This window comes from Centrocercus urophasianus, unplaced genomic scaffold (genome assembly GCF_019232065.1).
Source record: "Centrocercus urophasianus isolate 14NV4802_14NV808 unplaced genomic scaffold, USGS_Curo_1.0 seq_14, whole genome shotgun sequence".
In the NCBI taxonomy this organism is placed as follows: domain Eukaryota; kingdom Metazoa; phylum Chordata; class Aves; order Galliformes; family Phasianidae; genus Centrocercus; species Centrocercus urophasianus.
The window spans coordinates 11,472,753-11,488,971 of NW_024884586.1; the positions used below are offsets into that span (position 1 = coordinate 11,472,753).

At 38.0% G+C, this 16,219-nt stretch overlaps 1 protein-coding gene across 6 annotated transcripts in view; it reads right to left on the minus strand.

Moving 5' to 3' along the window:
- SHANK2 (SH3 and multiple ankyrin repeat domains 2) overlaps window positions 1–16,219 on the minus strand; it is a 336,255-nt gene that overhangs the window by 294,733 nt on the left and 25,303 nt on the right. For all 6 annotated transcript variants that reach the window (XM_042813893.1, XM_042813887.1, XM_042813890.1 and 3 more), the window contains one exon: window positions 1,395–1,614. In XM_042813893.1, coding sequence (XP_042669827.1) covers window positions 1,395–1,614 — 220 coding nt within the window. The remainder of the gene's footprint in view (window positions 1–1,394; window positions 1,615–16,219) is intronic.

A 16,219-nucleotide genomic window follows, 5' to 3' on the forward strand; every position in this document is an offset into this window, starting at 1 on the left:
TTCATCTGAGATAGATCTTGAGTGGCAGCACAGTATGATGTAGAAGTTAAATGTCACCATGGAGCGATGCATGTAACAGACACACCCGAAAGAATGGTGGTTTTATAATCACCTTCAAAATGAAGAAAGTCTGATGCACACCATCAGCTGAAAATCCAGACAGCGGCTAGGTAATTTAGGTAATTAATCAAAACATAGACAAGCTGTGGTTCTAGATAGAATCAGCAAGTAATTCCCAGTGACCTTCTCCAGGATGCAATTGCTATTCCTATTGCAGCACTTAGGAGGACCATTACAAATTACAACAGCAAGATTTTCAAGCTTCTTTTTTCTAACTTTTCATATCCTGCATTTTATACATTCTGCCACGAAAGAAACAAATTTATAGTTCCTCACTAGAAAGTGGATTCCGGATTGTAGACTTCTGATATGTAAGGAACATCCTAGATGTATTTTTTAATTAAAAAACAAAAAACATTTTTATTATCAAATCTTTTGTACATTTTTAAACAAACTTAAATTCTGTTTAATGTCTCTACCTGTAAGACGTGGTAGAATAAGCCTTTCTATTTTCATCCATTTGACTTTGGATTGTGAGACATAGCTGTAGGTTAGAATATTTGCATCTCAAAAGATTCATTTCAGAAAATCAGAAAAGGCTAATCCTATAATTTTTGATACATTTCTATTATAACTGGTGAGGAGATGGGAAAAAATAACATAATGATTTCACATCACTGTAAAACCTGTGGAATGGTACAACGCCACACTTTCTTCTTCTTCCAGACCAAGGGTGCTGATTTCTCTGGGGGGAAGACTGAGAAATAGAACTGTGTAGTGAAAGCATAGCAGCATAACAGGAAGAAAAGATCTATTTTTATGTTTCTTTCCTCATTTTTACATTCTAAACATCATAGCTATCTAACAAAGATATCGTTTCATAGCAAGAGGGTATACAAAGGTGACTAAAAAGAGAGAGAATGGTGAATTCCTGTGAAGCCAATCAAAAACTATCTCATAAGGAGAGAAACAAGAAGATGGTGGAGTTACTTATGTATGCAGCTCTCCTAGAGAGTATATGATACGTTCTGATAAGTTTTTAGATTCGAAATTCTCTTTATTCTACTCAGTCAAATGTCTCTGAATGCAGATCAGACAAGTATTTCACTTCACAGCTTACATCAAGTTAATATGCTAAATAAATTCTCTTGCTTGGGATTTAGTTTAGGCGATCAGTTGGACACACTACTGGGGTAAAAAAATTGGATGCAAAAGCAAACAAGACATACATTTTGACTTAGTTGTAAAAAAAACAAAACAGACTTACTGCGGACTGAAAACAGCAAAGTTAATCTTTCTAAACTTCTTTTAATTGATAATGTAATATCCCTTACCGTTTGCTGGAGATCAGGTATTATAATTCGAATCACCAGAGTGTTGCTCTGACTGTCATCCATTCTGCTGCTTGGCTTTTCTGCAGTTGCTCTAATTGTGTCATAAATAGTTTCCTCTTTGGAACTGTCAGATTCAGACTCAACAGAATAGTCGGAATAGCTCTGTGCCATTTCATCTTCGCTTGATGTTGGGCTACGAGGCATGTTCAAGCTTTTTACCCTGCCAATACAAAGCAGAAAGATAAAAATATATAAACAGCTAGTCTTAAAAAATCAATCAGCAAATAGTGTTCTTTATTTTCCTGAAACTAACACAAATTTAACAGTGAAGTCATAGCTTTTACCTTATTTTATTTTCTCTTGTAATTTACAGAGGTAGACAGCATGTAGTGGAAATAAATCTGGCCACCAATTTACTACAAAAGAGGAAGACCAAGAGTAGGAAAAAGAGGAATTGAAAGAAAAGATGACCTTTCTTCCAGGCACACTTGGTCCTCCAAAAGATCCAGAGAAACCAAGTATTCTCATCAGGTTTTCTGCTAAACAGCAGTGTTATAAATTGTACTTCCAGTATTCAAGTGTATTTCTCCCAGTGTAAAAAGGACAGTTCAGGACATTAACATACCTGCTAAACTTATATCATTATTGAAAATTAATTCTGAGAAACGGTAGGGATAAGCCTTTAGACAGTATTTTCAAATAGCAAAATCAATTAAAAAATGGAATACTACAGGGAACTAGACAGATAAAGACATTCCTTTGTTTTCTGGCTCTACACTACCAAAATCTTTCTATTATGTGTACATAAATACAGAGCTTAGAAACATATTTTCATCTGTGCTATAGATTAGGATAACATGAAAGTAATACTTAATTCTAAAGAATGGACTTCTGCATTCAGATATCAGTTGCTCAGGCCTCACAGTAAGAACATTTTCCCTCCAGAGATTTTCCAACTGCAGAAGCAAATGACAGCTTTTGCCCCCTAGAAATATAAAGCTTCATGGGGAAATGTGCAATTATTACTTTGTGGAAGAATGGAGGAAAATTTATACTAAAAAAAAAAAAAAAAAAAAAAAAAAAAAAAGGGAAAGGCCACCATAAACTATGCAGTGTTTAGCAAACATATACTTCTTCAGTTTTCAGAGACCAGAAAAATGTAAACATTATTCTCCATGTCTTCTGTGAGCAACCTTCCAAGACAACTTTTCTGCTTTTTAATAAAGAAAAATCCATTGCTCAAAGAAAAAAAAATACCAACCAATCCATTTGTTGGCCCACATTAAAATGACATTAAAGCAGAAATAAAACACACAAGTGCAAACTGACTTTGCCAAGGTCTCTCACATGCCACATGACTGTACCAAGATCTCTCAATGTATGCTTTGTACAATGGTCTATAGTCAGATCCTGAAAGTAAATATACACTCAAACAACAGCAGAGCTCTCTGCATTATTGTGTCTCATAATTCAGTTTGAGTCAACTGAGAATCACAATGAGATTACTCATTCCTCCTCAGTGACTGGCCATTCATACTGAAATAATTACAAAAGATGCAGAAAAGGTGACCCCTCCAATTGTTTTAAGGTGCCAACGTGCCGGCAGCAGAGCTTGAACCAGAGCATGGGAAGTGGCAAGGCAAGAGTTTAAGGTCAAAGTCAAAAATTTCCACAGCACATCATACATCCACATCATCAAGTAGTATTGTTATTTCTGGTGCAAGACAATTCCAGTATTATTACCCTCAGCTATAACTACTAATGAAGACAAAAACAGTGCATTCAAAAATAATATGAAAGCTTGCCAGTTCATAGCAGCTTAATGCAAGTCTCTATTTACAAACAAAAACTCTTGAGGGAGTATTTTATCTTCTTACTGCTTCACTGAGCTGTAGATTAATGCTGCTCTCCAAACCACCCTAAGTCAATAGAAAGCATAAACATTTCAATGGCTGCTTTATTTATCTACAAATGCTGAATCATATGAAATCAGACTACAGTAGTAGGTTGATACACAGTATTTATGAACATATATACCTATATGAGAGGTATAGGCCAGCAAGTGTGAGGAAAAAGACATGATCACCACATGGTTTGTCTTGCCCTAAAGCCATCTGAGAATATATTCCAGAGCAATGGCTTCAACTGCTTTGATATAGTGCAGTAAACTGCAATTATACAACATAGAAATAAAGAGCTGAATTGGGAAAAAACTTCCCAAGGTTTTGATGAGTGTATTTTCATACAAGAATTACCCAGAAATATCTCACTGTGGAATAACAAAGGGAAACTACCACCTAAAGGACCAGCTCTGAAGTACTATGTACTTAACAAAACTTAAATCACCAAACTTTCTGGTATAAGACAGGAAAGAAAGGACAAGTAACCACACAAAGGATAATGAAAGACTGCATTTACAAGAGTAAAGAGAGCAGAAGCTATGCCCCAACAGCTCTTTCCAGAAACAGATCATTTTAAAGCTTTTTTTAAACAAGATAATCTGATGACTGGAGATGCAAAACCATCGGGAGGGACAGATCCTGCCACGGCACCGAGACCAAATATGCCTCTATAAACCTACAGACACTTTAGGGCAATTTGGTTTCTTGGTTCTTCATTTGAGTGGAAACAGGAGATGCAGCCATTCATTAACAAGAGGTGCTTACTATTACAGCACCCTCAGGGAAGTTATTATCAGAGCTGTTTCAATTTTTTCCCAGTGAGATTCCTAAGACTTTTCCCCAGTTAAAACCATCAACCAAGCACATTGCTTGGCTTGCCTACCCTTGTACAGTAGAAGATAACATGGCATCACAGGCTCCTAATTCTCCAATGTTGGAAGAACAAAACTTATTGGTTCAACAGGAGGTCACGTAGCTAAAATATAAATTAGTTTTCACTGATATAATTGTTTTGGCTACTGTAATTAAGGTGATGTTATTTTCCAGTGATATGATACATAAGTGGCTGCTTTCAGCACTTTTCTCGTGGGAGGAGAGCCTAAGGATATATAAAAGACTATACAAATAGCATACAGGTTATCAAAAGGCAAGAATTTCAGCTCCCAGAGCTCTCCGTGTATCTGAATGCAGTGCTCCAGTGAGTGCAAATTGATACAGCAGGGAAAAGCAAGAACAGCATTTTTTGGAGCCTTATGGTTGGTAGGTATTCCATGGACAGAATGTACAAATGCGTATCTTACATTTTATGCTTAACTATGCTAAATATCATAAAATAAATATTTACTACAGATATTAAAACATACCTGATATGGACAAATATTTAGCATGTTATCTTAAATAAACACAAAAGTATTGCAAGACCTTCAGTGCAAATACCCGCTACAAAATTAGAATTTAAAATCATCCACTTAATGAAGGTTACATGCAATTTATTTGTCCTGAAAAGTAGCAAACCCTCCCATCTAGTTTCATAGTGGTAAACTGGAGCAGATCTATACAGACAGACACAAAAACTCACATGGAAAAACATCTCACATACAGTCCCCTCCCTACTGTATCAGCACCAAGAAATAAGATAAATTGCAGGCATTTCTCCAGTTTGAATGGACCAAACCCCACTGTCCTGCATCTGAGGAGCACCCCAGGCTGACAGATCAGGGGGCACAATGTCCCTGTTCCCCTGGGACATATCCCCCAGCCATCAGCCCTGCAAAAACTGCTCTCTCAAGCAGTGGCTTCCTGCTGCTGCTGCTCTGCACACCCAGCTCAGCAGGACCTGGGTCTCTACCACATCCATCCCCCTGGCCCTGCAGAGAGCAGAAGGACAGGGCAGCTGCAGCCTGTGCTCCCCTGTGTTTCTGCAGAGGGAAAGACTAACATATGGTGGGACAGAAGGAAACACATCCCTAAAACTGAAGCCACATTTTCATATGGAAAACACAATAAAGGACATTGAAGGATTAAAAACTTCCTTCCCTGGCCTGTAACATTTTCATTTTGCAGTCATGAGAACAAAGACTGAGGTCTCCCACAACTGCCCATTTTGGATGAATCAAATAGTTACTAGTTTTCCTTTCTCTCCAAAGTGGCTGAGGCACACACATCAAATGCCTTGCCCAAGGCCACCAAGGCAGATCTCTGAGCAAAGTTTCAAATTCAAGGGTCACTGGCTCTCAGTCTCGATAAGAACAATCTATTTTTATATAAACATTCATTTGCACAATAGCAGCCCTGTTGCCTGCAGGGAGAAGACCTCTAGGCTGCTATTGTCAGACGAGTTAAAAATGTACCTGTGGGAATATCCCAGAGACAGAGTCGGCATTGTTATGGGCTGAGTAATGCCATTAACCAAGCTGTGAGAAAAATTTGCTTTTAGAGTAATAGCAACTGCAACAAAGAGGTATTTAATAATTAACTTTGAAGAAAAAACCATTCAGAGAAAAAAAAAAAATTCCATCAATATGAAGCCTTCCAGCTCCTAACAGACAGATTCTCAGGCTTTATTCAGGATTATTATACATCTCAGCTCAATAAGCAGCTCTCCAATCTACTAAATTAAAATGCAGGAGAAGATCTAGCATTGCTTTTTCTAATTATATTAATATTAAAACCAAAACCCATTTCATCTGGAGACAGGGGTACAATCAGCATCTCTCCAGTTGTACAGAAAATACTGTGGAGAAGACAATCTGATTGGTGGACCAATTCCAACGGACAGTTTCCAAGATGATTGACTCCAATTCCACTTAGCACTGTTGCTTTAAAGCTGGCATTAAGTAGCACTGCCTCACTCCCATCCTTGCACTCCTGGTCCCTCTACTGTGCCCCGACAGCTTTAATTGTTGCGCCGACACAAGCAGTGGAGCAGAGCAAAGCACTGGTCCAAGTTAAAGAGCAGCTTTTTGTTCTGGGAGGTTAGCTTCAGCGTCCATCACTCTGGATCACTATGCAAATGTCTGAATAAGCAGCAGCAAGTAGATGGCAGAGGGCCAGAAGCAAATAGTCAGGGCATGAAAAGGGCAGAAAACATTTTTTGCAAATGCAGGATAAACGTTCGCCAGTGTAAAGTGAATCTGAGACACCATGGACTATGTGATGGGAAAGAAATTTATATAAATTGAGCAATCTGATCAACACCAATAAATATGCATTGATTATCAGCACCAAAATATAACAACACAGCACAAGTCAACTTACTGAAATCCACTGATACAAAATTCAACCAAGAAAATGCAAAAACCTATAAAGTATATGCCTAGATGAAGAGAAACAGAAGAACGCTAATCAGCTCTCAGTACAGTCCCAGAGGGATGAGGTCCTTGTAGCTTCTTCCCTTTTCCTACTCCATCAGACCAGGAGGGGGCTTTGGTGTTGACCCAACACCACGCAGAGCTGTGCTGGTTGGGGTCCACTCCTGGGGGTCTGCTGCAACAGAGCCAGATTTGTATCCAAGGCAACACCTCCTGATCTGATCCTATTCAGAAGTTTAAATGTCACTTAGGAGACTGAAAAATAGAGGATAAGGACATGCATGTATCAAGGCTCTAAGAAAATTAATCTATGAGGTACTGCAGTTCCCTCTATCTGTAAAATGGACAACTAGTTCTTGATTCTTCTGTAAAGCACTTTTATTATGTGACAGGGAGCACTAGAAAAGCAAATCACTTGCATATATCTTTAAAAAAAAAAAATTCCCCTTTGTGGCAATTACATAAAAAATCCTGGTCATACAATATTTTGCAATTCACATCTGCGTAATTATAGTTTCCTTTCTTTTTTTTTTTTTTTTTTTTTTTTACACCATTCCTTCACTTAAATTTACCTTGGTTGCACTGGCTGGTAATGCATTTTTTATCTCCTTGTTAAGTAACTGAAACACCCATATAAATATTTTACAAGATGAGTGCTGAGTAATGTACCACATTGCCAAGCAAATCCCTCTCTTACTTTTCTCTGAAGCTGTTGTATGTCAGCATGGTATCTCTTACACCAAAACCCAAATACAGAATTGGACTTAGCACTGAAGATCAGTGGCCACACTCACTTGTTCCCACCAGCACTGCTGGGAGGTTCCAGCTGCCCTGTTTTAGGGCTGACTTTTGTAGTCCTTGTAGTACTCTGCTAGGTGTGCTACCCACAAGTGAGAAAGTGTTTTGCAAAAGGGATCAAGAGTTTTAAGAGAATTGAATAAAGCAACTGTTGAACCTGATCCTTATTTCTAATGCAGGTTGTTGCCCCATGGTGATGTATATTTGCGCAGTGCAGACTTGCCAACAAGAGGCTAAGCCCCATTAACTTTTGGTATTTCGAGTCCCAAATACCAAAATCATATGATTAAACTGGGTCTTAAGATCAGTTTGCAAGAAGGTAATTTGTTCTTTTTGCAGATGTACTTCTCCACTAGCATTCCTAGCACATAAAAAATCTACACATGCAACATATTTCTGCAAATACAATGTCGTTTTCTAAAGGTTTCTTAAATTTCCAAGTAGCTTTGGAGGCATTCCCTTTTGTACAAAGGTAGATATATACTTTGTCCTCCAACTGTTTCACTTTCAGTATTAGTTTTACTATTCAGAAGGTCAAAGTATTTTTGTAGAAAGGCTCAACTTCAATCACAAAGATACAAAAACAAATTAGAGGAAGGATAGAAACAAAATATTCAGTGGACAAGAGACTTACTGCCCTGAGCAAGCAAGGCTGGAAGAGAGGCAGGTGTGCAAAAGGCTTAAAAACATTTAAAATAGAAAGAACTTTGCAACGTTATAAAAGAGAGCCCATTAGAAAATAGAGCCCATTAGAAAAAGAGGAGTAGTAAAATGGTTAGACATCTTTCAACAACAAAAAGGAATAAAAAGCATATTGCTAGGGAGTGCACAGCAAGTATTTACAAATGTTAAACACAGTGAAGTTTACAGCAAAGGCCAACTCCCACTGGCAATACAATATCTTAAGTGTCTTCTGCAGAGCACCTGCAAGGTTTCCAGTGCAAGCTTATCTGGCCTTTATTTAAAGGTCACCCCTCCAGACAAGGCATTACAGCCAGCCCCTCAAGCCCCACGACGGGGAGCTTCCAGGCTCTCTTCATTTCTATCATTGTTCTTCACACAGCCTCTGGCTTTGTACATTTATTAGAACATCTATTTTCCAATAAATAGATGAACAAACAACAGTCCTCCTATGTCATTCTTTAAATACCACTTGCAATGTATGCTATAGTTTTCCAAGATGAAATCATAACACACTCTGAAGGATGAAGTAATGGACTGGAACTTTTAAAGCAATTTCACACCTTGCATGGGAAATCAATTTATGTAACCCTGCTTAAGTAGCCAGAATTGCTTTAGAAATGGCTGCGCCAAGATTGTCTCCTGCATATGGTATTCATATGAGAAGCAACAATCAGGAGAAGGCATAAGGGTCAATGTGAATCATGGAAGTCTATTCAGTTCTGGATCCAGTAAAGTATTTCTTCATAATATGACTACAGAAATATTTATATTTTATCAAGCACACTCATGTCTAGTATGTAGAATTCAAAGCTGCAGACTTCAGCAGCACAAAACAAAACAATTTCCCCTTCAGTAACTCAAAACGAGTACAGACTAAGTGACTAATTATGAATCTTTCTCTTTAAGCAGTGTGCAAGCATTAGAGCACTTCAATTTTGAATGGTTGTTACCTACTTATGAAAGATGGATATGATGCTTGCCTTGGTTTCTTCAGAAGTTTTGAAGAGGGAAAGGAAAAGGGGAAGGGAAAGGGAAAGGCAAAAGAGAAAGGGAGAGAGAGAGGGTTGTGGGGAAATCAGTTTCATCTTTTAGCCTGTTTCCAGCCTCTGCTTGCACTTGACTATGTAAATATCACAAAGATTATATAAGTTGGGAAGGAAAGAACAAGAGTTTAAAAAGACTTACAAGAGGAATTGGATTAAAAAAAATCAAAGTTTATGGAATACATTTGTTTTCTGGTGCATCTCCATGGTGGATAAAGCACCTTTATTGGTATTTATTTACATTTCATGCTTATCAATTTATTTTCCCTTTTATCCATCGTAAAAGCATTTTTGTGATAACATTTAATAATGTTTGCATTTGAATTAATAGAGAAGCTCAGTTGCTGTCTTGTTAGGTAGCTTAGGTCAGGTGCTGAGAGTAGAAAACACAGATTCTCCTCTCCCTACAAATGGGTTAGAGCTTGGAGTTTGTTAGGAACTTTTACCTGAATTTTCTTCAAGTATGTTCCTGATGAGGGTCTACTATGTCATTTTAGTTTATTTGCTGTGTTCCCCCAAATAGTCTCTTTGTTTACATTATTTGCAACAAATGTTACAAGTAAAGAGCTAGTCAAAAAAAGCAAAGCTTCTAACAAATGCTCTCTTTTTCCTATATAAGGATTAGTCATCTTTGCCAGAGAGAGATGGTTGAAAAAGAATCAATTACCCTTTTCTGTTGTCTTTGGGAGTTTTTTTTAATTTAGTTCCAAAAAATTCATTATTATTTCAGTTGTTTGGAACTCCCCTGGAAGTCTGCAGAGCATACATCCCACCCTCTGCAGCAGTGGGGTGAGGGGGTCCTTGGGGTGTAGCTCTCAGGCTTCCCAGAGCCTGCACAGCTGGGGCAGTCCTAATGCCACAATGCCCTGCAATTGGAGATCTTGAAACACAGACCTTTTGTACCAAAAGCCCCCAAAACACAGGTTGTGAAATGCAGTAATCCTCCACAAAATATATATATAAAGGGAAAGAATATATATCTTTTTAACTAGAAAAGGAAAATGCAAGCTGTTAAATTCATAGAGCAATAACACACACCTATCAATTTCCTTTGTGTTTGGGTAGGTGAATTAAACTTGGATTCCTAAAACCAGGGTCCAGTAGCCTTGGATCAAAAGCAGATGAACAAAAGCAGGTCTGTCTGTGTTGCTTTTCACCAGCATTGGGAAGTATACTGGCAAGAGCAAGTGACAATACATTAGGCAAATAGGCTTCTAGTTCAATTGCTGCCTTGATTTCCAAATAGCTGAGTGGAAAAAAAGCCCTATCCTCAAGATCACAAAATCAATGTGACAGAGAGCAAGGAAGAAAGGCAGAAGGAACCACATTGCTGTTTTATATTTAGTTTCTTTTTCTAACCAAGAGAGAGAAAAAACAAACAAATGGTGACCACAAAAGGATGCAGACACTGTAGAACTAGGGCAGGTGACCAGTTCAGCCAGCCTCCAGTGTAAGCAAAGCCATGTGTCGTATCCTCACTATCTACACTCATCCGTGTAAGTCTGAAACAAACATCCCCCCATCCTGGTTGCAGATGGTCTCAAAACTATGTCAGATTCCTCTCTTCTGATTGCAGAAAAAGCTACCCGAATTTTTCTAAGGAAATTTTGAAAGAGGAACTCCGCTGATCTGATCTGCATCTTGCCTGCTTATTTTCCACTACAAGGTAAACATATGTTGGGCTTTACCCTGTCCTTAAGCCTGTTCAAACAAGCCTGAGTTCATTTTTTTGATTGTGTATATGAGCAGTAATGGTGATGGCAGTCTGGGGGAAAATATCTGCGTGCTCAGAAAGGTTAAACGATCTGCAAGATGATCCAGGCAGCACAGATATTCTGTAGAAGAACTGAGAATTAAATTATTCTCTTGACCTTTAAGATTTTGATTCAACTCACAGTAGAGATAAGAGATTAATTTTTACCTAATAATATTAAACTAAAATTTAGACTATCAGGGCACAATAGAGCTAATGAAAACAACCAGTTTTCCTCAGTGACTTCCTGCAATCATTTCTGTTCACTGAAGGCAAAAAAAAAAAAAAAAGATCAATTCTTAGGCAAGAAAAAAATGAGGATGAGATGCACATTTTTAAGTAACATGCCAAAACAAGAAAACAAACATTCATACATAATAACACACAGACAAATTCATAAAAATTCTTTGAGCCTCCACAACCTAAATGCCAGGAGTATTATGGAACTTAGCATTAAAAATAAAAAGCCTGTCAAATCAACCTGGATAACCAAGTACTTTGATTTAGAGTCTGCACTCCAACTTAAAACAGACGCCATGAATGTCTCCAGCCAAAACCTACAAATTCTCCGCATCAAAGTACTACAATAGTTCAGCATCTCATATGTTGGTTTTTCTAGAAGTTCTCCTCTCTCGACACAAATGCAAGACAAATATCAGCTTCCACAAACTGAATGAGGAAAATACTATACTGTTTCACAGAATCATCCTGCCATTTGTGTTGGAAGGGCCTCTGGAGCTCACTAGTCCAAACTGCTACCCAAAGCAGGCACAGCTGTGAGATCTTCTCAGGCAGATCATGGTGTTATCTATGTCTGTCTTGAACAACTCCAAGGTCGGAAATGGTGTGACCTCTCTGAGCAACCTCTGCCCATCACTGACTGTCGTCATGGGGAAAAACATTTTCATCATACTGAGTCTGAACTTGCTCCAACTGCCACATGTTGTCTCCTGCTAAGCAGTGTTGCACAGAATCTGGCTTTTCCACAGGTATAGGCCAGTTGATGCTCACTACTCTATTTGGTCTCATCAAGTTTTGTGCCCACTCCCCTCAAGGAAAATCGTCTTTATAGTAAGACCATTTTGGTATCCATTTCAGTATAAATATTTCTACATTCCAAACAAAAAATCACATATTTTGTTTTTAGCTAAAAGGTGAAGATTCTCTTTCACTTTAGTATTATGTAAATATATGGTTAATGCATGTTTTCGAACATTCTGAAACCTTTAGTATTTTTGTATTGTTCAAATTATGTGGCAATAACAGAGGAAAGTATTTCTTCATTCTTTCTACCTGTTCAAATACTTTCCCCCCATATGCAGTCCCATGGCTTTCCTGCAGCAACTCACTGTTGAAAGAAATACTGGTTCAGAAAATAAGGTCATTTTCCCTTTTACTATTGCATGTGACAGAGCCATAACCAAATATTTTACAGAAATTTGACCCTACTAATAAGGGCCAGGCCAGGACTAAGTTTAGAACCAGTACTGACAACCATGCCAACTATGAATAGTTTAGTCTTTCACAGAATCATAGAATGGCCAGGGTTGAAAAGAACCACAATGATCATCTAGTTCCAACCCCTCTGCTATGTGCAGGGTCACCAGCCACCAGACCAGGCTGCCCAGAGCCATATCCAGCCTGGCCTTGAATGCGTCCAGGGATGGGGCATCCACAGCTTCCTTGGGCAACCTGTTCCAGAGCCTCAACACCCTCTGTGTGAAAAACTTCCTCCTAATATCTAAATTAAACCTCCCCTGTCTTAGCTTGAAACCATTCCCCCTTGTTCTATCACTCTTTATCCATCCTCGTAAAAACCCATTTCCCCTCGTGTTTATATTCTCCATCAGGTATTGTAAGGACACGATGAGGTTTTCCCAGAGCCTTCTCTTCTCCAAGATAAACAAGGTCAGTACCCTCAACCTTTCTCCATCGGAAAGGTGCTCCAGCCTTCTGATCATCTTAGTGCCCTCCTCTGGACCCTCTCCTCTTTCTGAGGCTAACTGCAAAACACATTTTCTTCTGCATTTTGCCTTTAAACAGAGCTGTAATGGTTAGTATACAACCAGAAGATTAACCTACAAATATGGCTTCGTTCTGCAATCCAAAAACTTTCTGCAAGTTAATACCTAAGCAATCACATGCTTTGCAGTCAGTACAATCTCACACATTAGCATGCTGCAAAATATACTAATCTGTACAATTTTTTTAGCTGCACAAACACACACTAGCTTTTAGATGTACTCTTGGTAGTATATTCCTTTCTTGTGCTTTTTAAGGGGACATCAAAATAAAAATTATCACTGAAGAGTTCAATCTATAATTTACTACAGAGACCCAGAGAAATTTCAGTATCATCAGAAAGTTCTTGATTTGTTTATAACATTTACAGTGATTTCTTTACAGAGTACGATTTCCTCTTGTTTGTGTAGGTCTTTAACTTGCTCACAGGTAATGCATGTCCTAAAGTGAGGCTTTTGGAGAATATGGAAATGCTTTAAATTAATTATTTCTAATTGTCTATATTTTGTGTTGATTGTACTTCTGTAAGACCTGATTAAGTGAATTCATTACCATTTATAATTAAAGATAACATATTTTGAAGATTCCAGCCAAGAAAATTATCACAACCTAATCAAGAAATGCAAACTGAATATAAAAAAACTTTAAAAGATCGTGACTGAACTATGACATAAAATATTCCTAACAAAAATTTGTCTTGAACTCCGGGCGTAAAACTGTCAGTTTCTGCCGTAAGTAGGTACATCATAGAAGTTCTTACTTAATCTTGCATAAACACTGAGCAGTTGCTGGTGTAGGATATCACAGTCCTTTGCAGTGGCCACTCACACAGGACTGTCCTTTTCCAAAAACGAAAAGCAGCAATGCTCAGGAATACAATGCTTCAAAGAACTCCGATTTCTCTATTAAACTTGAGGCTGGACCCTGACACAGACTTTACTGCATGCCTTTCTATTTTACTGTTCAAATGGTCCCATATGTATTGCTAATCTTAACAATTTCAGCACAAATCTCATTTCCTAACACTGCTCTTGAAGATGTCAGCAGTACCTATTCCTCACCTCATTATAAAAGAGCGACATCTAGGCAGCTCTGCTTACCATGTAAGGCAGCTGTGCAGGGAAGGAAATAATTAAGCCCATCATGTGAACTAAATCCTTCAGGACATACCCATTAATTAGATTTACTGAACCCCTCTCTGCCTTGCTGCTTACAGAAACGAAGGCAGCAGAGGCAGAGTGAAAAAGCTCTCCTCTTCAGCATTAATATAAAGCGATGAAACCAGACATATTTTTCTCAGTTCACGTTTTTAAAGGAAATGAGCATCAAAAAGAGATTTGCCATTAGGTCTTATCTCTGCTTCACATTCTCCCATGCATGTTATTTGTTCTACCTTTCAGAGATTTCATTCTTGCTATCACCAGTTCTCCCCAAGCCTCAACTCCTCCAAATTTTTTCTCAACCTCAAATTACAAGTGATCATATGCTTCTGTGGTACTGGAAACATATCAGAGGTTAATTTATTTCTTATGCGCTTCCCCCATTACTTCATAATTTAGGCATGCCTCTGGTCTCTCTCTCAGGTCAAGACAGCCACCAGCTCCTCTTTCTTTTTATTTCAGGAGATTTGTGGATGTTTGCTAACTTGCCACTCAGTGGATAGGTAGTCAGGTTCTGTTCTCCCTCACCACAAACCTGCAGGTATTCATATGCCTGGCAGTTGTATTTCCCAACATTAGAGCTTGCCTTCCATTGCAAAGAAGGGCTTGATGGGCACCAGAGCTGCTTCTACTGCAGCAGGAGCAGGAAGGTAGGATGAGCCTCATACCACCTCATTCTCCCATACGACAGCTCTTCTGGGGTACAGGGCTGCCCCTATTTTTTGGCCAAGGAAACTCATTAATCACAGTCAGAAAGAGTACACACAAAACAAAGGTTTACTACATTAAAAGAACAGAATATGCATATAATGTAAGCTAATACTGCAATATTACCTGCATTATAGTAACAGATAGTATATGTATATAATACAGTATATATATATAATAGCGATTAAACCAAAGACTGGCATGTGCAACAATACAAGACCTATAATAATACTTTTAAGAAAGCCATGAAACTAGGATCCTCTAAGTTCCTTTTCACAACTCCGAGCACGTAAAGAACAGAGGAGTGTTTACAGCCCATGCCAAACATCACTGTCACTGTTGGCTCTCACATTGAAACATTGTGCTCAGTGATGAATGTCTGCTTTTCACATCTGCAGTGACTGTGACTGCTATGAATGTAAATGGAAAAGAGTGACATTAAAGAAAAAGAAAAAAAAAAAGATTGAAAAGGTAAGCAAAGGTCTCACCAATCAGATCTGCATTTTGAAATGTGTTAATGTCTTTCCTATCATATCTGTTTTAAAATGTGTCTTTATTAAAGGTAGGTTTCAGTAAGTGTTGTTTTTACGCTTCAGACTTGTGAAAAAAGTAATTCAGCTGTATACTGATGATATCTACTTCCTGCAAACAGCTAGCAGCACTGAGCAATTTTAAAATTGAGAGTTTTGTTTTCCTATTCTAAGAAATCATTCAAATATTCCATCTCACACCCACACTTTCTCAATTCTGCTTTATACTCAAATATACACATCTCTCATCAGACTGGTGGATTATTTTGATCATACCATGGAATAATGACCAATTTGAAAAACTCCTAGTCACAACTGGAATCTTGCTCACACCTTTCTGTCAATAAAACATGTTAGTCATAACAACTCAACACAATATCAAATATATATGTATATCCTTAAACCTAAGTTTCTGTACCTGTTTTCTTTCTGTTTCCCTTCTCATCAGCATTGTTATTTATCTCTAATATTGTCAGTAGCCACAGACACAGTTAGTGATTAAATGCCTGATAAGCTAGACATTTTTTGTTGTGCTGTCCTTGAGGTACACAGCATTTTTTCAAATGTTTTTCTCCTCTTTTCATTTCTACAGACTGCTCCTCTAAATTGAAACAGTGCCACCATGCACTTTATAGCAATCTCTTCCACCATTTTTACATAATTTTAATATTTTCATTCACCTTCCAGTGCTCAAACAAAAATATTGTTAGGACTGTATATCAGTGTGAAACCACACTACTATCTTATCTCTGATCAACGTTCATAGCATGCATTAACAAAGACATCTGCAACAGCAATGTGAAAAAAAGGTGCCTTCACTTTCTCTTTATCACAAAGAAAATGAGTTTTTTAGTTTCCAGATCATACAGGCTTTACCAAAGGAAATATAATTTGAAATCACTGTACATTTTGTTC